This window comes from Glossina fuscipes, unplaced genomic scaffold (genome assembly GCF_014805625.2).
Source record: "Glossina fuscipes isolate IAEA_lab_2018 unplaced genomic scaffold, Yale_Gfus_2 98197, whole genome shotgun sequence".
Classification (NCBI taxonomy): Eukaryota; Metazoa; Arthropoda; class Insecta; order Diptera; family Glossinidae; genus Glossina; species Glossina fuscipes.
Window position 1 is genome coordinate 1 of NW_024005309.1, and position 4,941 is coordinate 4,941.

Sequence of the window (4,941 nt, forward strand, 5' to 3'; positions counted from 1 at the left end):
ATCATTTTTTAAAGGATTTAATAAAAAATAATTTGAAACTTGAACAAATGCTCTTTCCTCTTCAAATATGACAATCACCGTGAAATGATCACATTTCGTGAGCATAATTTCTAAGCATTGCATTATATTATTTGATGTGTGTATAATATAAACATGTGTTGATGAAAGTGCTTCTGTAAAATGACGGACCCTTGGTATTCAATTAGGAAATCAACAAAAAACTCGCAAAATTCATTTGAAGATAATTTCACCAATTTTGCACAGTGTCCGGTCTTTCCACAAACCGGTAATTGCGAATGTCATTTGCGTGATTCCAACAATTACATACAAAGCTTAGGTGAATATATTTTTTGAATGTTATCCAAAAGAAACGTGTTAAGTTCGAACTTTGTATTGTATATTTAAAAAAAAATTTCTTTTGCTGTCAAGAACGTAAATTGGAAAAATTGAAGAAAGATTCTAAATTAGTGGATGCCTTATCAGAAAAGCGTGAAGATTGTTGGCGTTCTTTATTAAGGAGCGAGGTTAATCGAAGTTCAAGTAATGGTGTGCTGATCGAGCTTGAAGAACGTGTTTCGGATTCGAATTCTGCTATACAAAGTTTGTATCGACAAATTCAACCGATCCAACCCATAACAGTGGGTGAAACTGTTCATATATTAAAATTTGAGCAACTGGAGCAGCAACAACGTTTGGAGGACGAATCTACTGAAAAGGAGGAAGAGAGTAGACGACAGTCATCCGAAAAGTATTAAATCATAAATGAAGCTTGGAGAAGTGTAATTGGGTCATGACAGAATGAATTCAACTTTCGGCGAGGTTTTCATGTTTTTAACAAATTTAGCTTGGAAGAGTCGCCTAGCTATACCGGTACTAGTAACAACGGCGTTTCTCATCATGGATATTAGATTACAAATTGAAATTAATTTACAATTTGGGCAAGCGGTAAGTTGAATATCGAAATTGGAAAACTATCATCAATATGTTCTTCTTATGCTTCTTAAGGCGGCTGCAGATTTAGATCAATTAGCTGATAATTCGGACGACGACGACGACGATAATACGAATGGCGATGTCGATTATGAAGAATATACGACTGATTCGCAGGATGAAGATGAAAACGGTAATGTTAATGAAAGTATGTTTCTTGATCAAAATGACATAGAGTCCGAATTTGATTATGATGAAAGTCCGGCTAATCAAATTAGAATATCTTTGGGTTTAACTTAATAATCAAATCTTAGTACCTACCTCCAAATCGTTAAATATAATTGTTCAATATTTCTTTTTTTCTTCTTTTTTCTATTTTTGTTGCCATCTGACTCACAATCACTTTGTTAATTACTGTGCAGAATATACTTGGTAAACAATCATTTAATTAAATATTCTCTTTTTTTTTTTAATTACATGTATAGTTTAATTAATTCGTCGCTAACAGCAGATGGCGTTAGAATGCCTAAATCTGTGAACAGTAAGGTAATGTAAGCCGGTGGAGTATAATCGACGGATGGGTGCACTTTAGAAACGTCATTTATATCTTTGCGAGCATACTAAGGTGTTAGTAAGGATTAAAAAGAGATAAATTTTCGAGTTTAGAATTTTAATGTCCATAGGAATTGATTAGTTGCCTTGTATTCTTCTGGCAAATCGCTTTGATTAAGTGGATGAAGTCGTGTAAATTCAAAACTTTCCGCCAAAACATAAAAAGGCTTCTTCATTTCACGTGCGCATAAAGCCATAGTAAAAGTGCCCAAAGCGATTAACAATTCCACCACTTTGGACTACAGCTTCGTCTCCCTCCATCACAAAGTCAACAGATTCCATAACATAACCTAGTGCTTCGTCCAGGATGAGTGTACAGTCAATCGCCGCGGATTCCATTTCACTCATCATTTGTTCCCTGTTTGAAAATTTTTTACATTTCAATTATTTGCAATAAAATTCCCACACCAACCCCATCTTATCGGGACCATCTTGTGTTATGTAAACATGGAATTGCTTATTTGCTTTAGCTGCTGTTAATAAGGCTTTTTAAACTACGAGAGAACGTGAATGAATAAGAACCCGGCACCCGTCTTTTATGAACCTCTGAGCTTGTTGGGCAGTAAAATTTCGCGACTTTTCCAGTTTAGCTGAAAATATTTGGCATAGCCATCACCGCCTCTTGCATAGTATTTTGGAGGATATGTATTGTATCGACTGTTAGTAAAAGTAGAAGTAACGGTATGGATATGTTACCATCGTAATAATTTGTGATATACTCACACTGCTTCTTTTCTAGAATCATTAGCAATGTTTCAATGGCTGCAATGCCCGAAGAGAGATCATCATCCTCTAGCAGTTTGAAAAAATATTTGACTATATCTTCAAAAATATGATATAATTAATAAATTTAGCGTTTAATTTGCGTAAGGGACGAAATTCCTATACCAAAATCGCAGTTTCCATCAAATTCTGGCATTTCTTTTAGCTTGCAAAAAATAACACGAAACTACTTCAGTGAATTGCCTAAGGAATGTACTGTGATATTTCATGAGTTACTATTAGGTTTGCTTTATCGGTTATTACTAAGCAACTCTAAAGATATTCATATTTGCTACGTTTTTTACAACGTTGCTAATTAGAAAAATATAACAGTTCACGTAGCCATAAAAGCAAATAAAAATACTTGTAAACAGTTGGCTTTTTCTTTCTTGATGCGTAATATTTCATTTAGGATTAAATACATAAAATTGAAAAAATTAAAAATTCTACAAAGTGGAAAAATTATTAAAAAGTCAAAAATAATTTTATTAAAAATGTTTTGAAATTTTATTAATAAATACCATATCTGCATATGTATATATATATATATATATATGTAAAAAAAAACACCTAAGCCAGAATGTTTAGAATTGACTCGTATTTAACTCCCATCATTCTCAGCTATTTAGATAAATATGTGAAAGATGTTAGACCACAGGATTTTCAAATGTCCCTTTGGGAGGGCGAAGTTACGCTTCAAAATATTGATTTGCGGTAAGATGTACTGGAGCAAGAATTGCATCTTCCATTTGAAATTTTGTCTGGTCACATTCACGAATTGAATATACAGATACCGTGGACAAAAATTACGTCTGAACCAATACGTATAAGTATTAGCACAATCGAATTTGTTTTGAAAGGTAAAACAGGGAAATCCAAGTCTTGTAGAAGTAGTCCTGTACACAAAACTGTGTACACAAACTGTGTCACCTCCAACGCCAAAAAACGATGAATCTGCAACGATGCTTTCGACTTTAACTATGAAAATTGTCAATAACATTAGCGCTGAATGCCAAAATATTATATTTAAATATATTGAAGATGATATTGTTTTTTCTATGAACGTTCAAAAGTTTTGTTTTGGCGCAGCTAATGACAAATGGGAGTCATCGTTCATCGATATAAATCTAACTAAGTTCTTAAGTCGCAAAATGATTACAACCTGCGAGTTAACTATCTGTCTGGATAAACGTAATGCTGCCGATGAAATTGAATGTTGTGAGGAGCCAATGCTTATAGGTTGTGTGTGGTACCCGTTGAATATCAAAAGTGCATGCCTCGTTTTTATTTATCAGATTGATTTCCCTACTCACTTCTCTATCATCATCATTTTTATTCGCAAACTTTTGCTCTAATCGAGTTTTCAAATTTTGCATTTCATTATGATGCCGCTTGAGCCCATTCTCTAATTCATTTAGTTTATTTTCTAAAGACATAAAATTCTGCTTTTTATCTTCCTGTGGAGCCGCAATGTGTAACCTAATATCTCTGTGAGCATATAGTACATTTATTCAAATCATATGCTATAAACTTTAACCGAATTTACGTTCTGAAAAACGTCGCTTTATAGCGTATTAACCTTGTAAGGTATTAAAAATTTTATAATTTATAAATTAAATTTATGAATTTTAAAAAAAATCTTCAATCATTCCTTACATACTTCCCAATTGTTGTTTCTAATAAATTCATAACTCGGAGTACAAAAATTCATTTTACAAAATTGTTACGACGTAAATATCGAAGAAAAAAAGTAGTTTTATTGTGGCAACATTCAAAAGAAAATAAAATTTCAAAACTACTAAGCTTCCATGGGCTCAGCACTTTCAGCATTGGAGTTATCTCTAAACGGTGTATTAGTTTTGTTATGAAATTTATGCATAACTTCTCGATAAAAATCGAACAACGTGCTGCTAGCTGCAAGACATATGAGATGAGCATCTTTGAATTGATTTATTTTAAAACAGCCAAAGCTATGCACAGCAACTAAATCTTTTTCCACCGAATCAAACACAAATGTAAAGCTTGCACGATTATCTGTAGCTTGTAATTGATCTGGATCCAATACAATTTCACCGTTTTTATCGATGACACAATGAACAGCAGCTACGGTAAATTTCATAGGTACACCTCCAATAAGCAACGCCATGCAAGCCGCATTTATAGCACAGGCATCTAACTATATGTAAACTGTACATATATAAATGGGAAAATTGAAATGATCACTTTTACACTTACGCCTCCTCTATCATCGAGTTCCTGCAATTGAATCGAAATTAACGTACGAGGATGCAATGTGCTTAGAAGTGCAGCTTCGCAAGTATCTTTAACCATTGTTTCGCGTATTTTATCACGTATTGTTGGTAAACCAGCTTTCGGTCTATAGATGCAGTCTATATTAGCTTTGTCGATTTTTAGATTTTGCAGTTTCACTTCAACTGGTCCTAGCATTGAAGCCAAGACGCAAGTAGCTCCTTGGATGAACAAAGTGGAGCCATCAGTTCTAGTTAAAGGATTTAACTCGCAATTCAATGTACGTAATTTAACATTTTTCGCCACGTTTTCGTTAGCTTGCATATTGCCATCTGAAACAATCATTTTTTAAAGGATTTAATAAAAAATAATTTGAAACTTGAACAA

General features: G+C 33.4%; 4 protein-coding genes and 1 pseudogene across 5 annotated transcripts; 3 read left to right on the top strand and 2 right to left on the bottom strand.

Moving 5' to 3' along the window:
• Positions 1-107: 107 nt before the first annotated feature.
• On the top strand, positions 108-777 carry LOC119644215. The gene is made up of 2 exons (XM_038043747.1): positions 108-337; positions 430-777. Exons 1-2 carry the CDS (start codon positions 181-183, stop codon positions 753-755), a joined length of 483 nt encoding a protein of 160 aa, XP_037899675.1. The 5' UTR covers positions 108-180; the 3' UTR covers positions 756-777.
• Positions 778-780: 3 nt separating this feature from the next.
• LOC119644216 (nardilysin-like) lies at positions 781-2,039 on the top strand. 2 transcript variants are annotated; one of them, XM_038043749.1, is made up of 4 exons: positions 781-945; positions 1,006-1,123; positions 1,353-1,362; positions 1,416-2,039. In XM_038043749.1, the coding sequence occupies exons 1-4, from the start codon at positions 799-801 to the stop codon at positions 1,483-1,485; spliced, it is 345 nt and encodes a 114-aa protein (XP_037899677.1). In that variant the 5' UTR covers positions 781-798; the 3' UTR covers positions 1,486-2,039. The 2 variants fall into 2 exon arrangements, with proteins under 2 accessions (XP_037899677.1, XP_037899676.1); XM_038043748.1 differs by lacking the exons at positions 1,353-1,362; positions 1,416-2,039 and having other exon boundaries at positions 1,006-1,345.
• Positions 1,391-2,566, bottom strand: LOC119644214 (annotated as a pseudogene).
• A 318-nt stretch (positions 2,567-2,884) lies between these two features.
• LOC119644218 (vacuolar protein sorting-associated protein 13B-like) lies at positions 2,885-3,955 on the top strand. Its single transcript, XM_038043750.1, is given in 2 exon segments — positions 2,885-3,198; positions 3,200-3,955. Coding segments are annotated over 2 exon segments (774 nt in total). The 3' UTR covers positions 3,660-3,955.
• An 84-nt stretch (positions 3,956-4,039) lies between these two features.
• Positions 4,040-4,935, bottom strand: LOC119644219 (exosome complex component RRP46-like). Its single transcript, XM_038043751.1, has 2 exons — positions 4,540-4,935; positions 4,040-4,480 (listed from the first exon to the last, which is right to left on the bottom strand). The coding sequence occupies exons 1-2, from the start codon at positions 4,897-4,899 to the stop codon at positions 4,103-4,105; spliced, it is 738 nt and encodes a 245-aa protein (XP_037899679.1). The 5' UTR covers positions 4,900-4,935; the 3' UTR covers positions 4,040-4,102.
• Positions 4,936-4,941: the final 6 nt, after the last annotated feature.

Coding starts and splice junctions, on each gene's coding strand:
- LOC119644215 (XM_038043747.1), top strand. CDS start 181: ATGACGGACCCTTGGTATTCAATTAGGAAATCAACAAAAAACTCGCAA. Junction 338..429: donor CAATTACATACAAAGCTTAG/GTGAATATATTT, acceptor TTTGCTGTCAAG/AACGTAAATTGGAAAAATTG.
- LOC119644219 (XM_038043751.1), bottom strand. CDS start 4,899: ATGATTGTTTCAGATGGCAATATGCAAGCTAACGAAAACGTGGCGAAA. Junction 4,481..4,539: donor AACTCGATGATAGAGGAGGC/GTAAGTGTAAAA, acceptor GTTTACATATAG/TTAGATGCCTGTGCTATAAA.
- LOC119644216 (XM_038043748.1), top strand. CDS start 799: ATGAATTCAACTTTCGGCGAGGTTTTCATGTTTTTAACAAATTTAGCT. Junction 946..1,005: donor ATTTACAATTTGGGCAAGCG/GTAAGTTGAATA, acceptor ATGCTTCTTAAG/GCGGCTGCAGATTTAGATCA.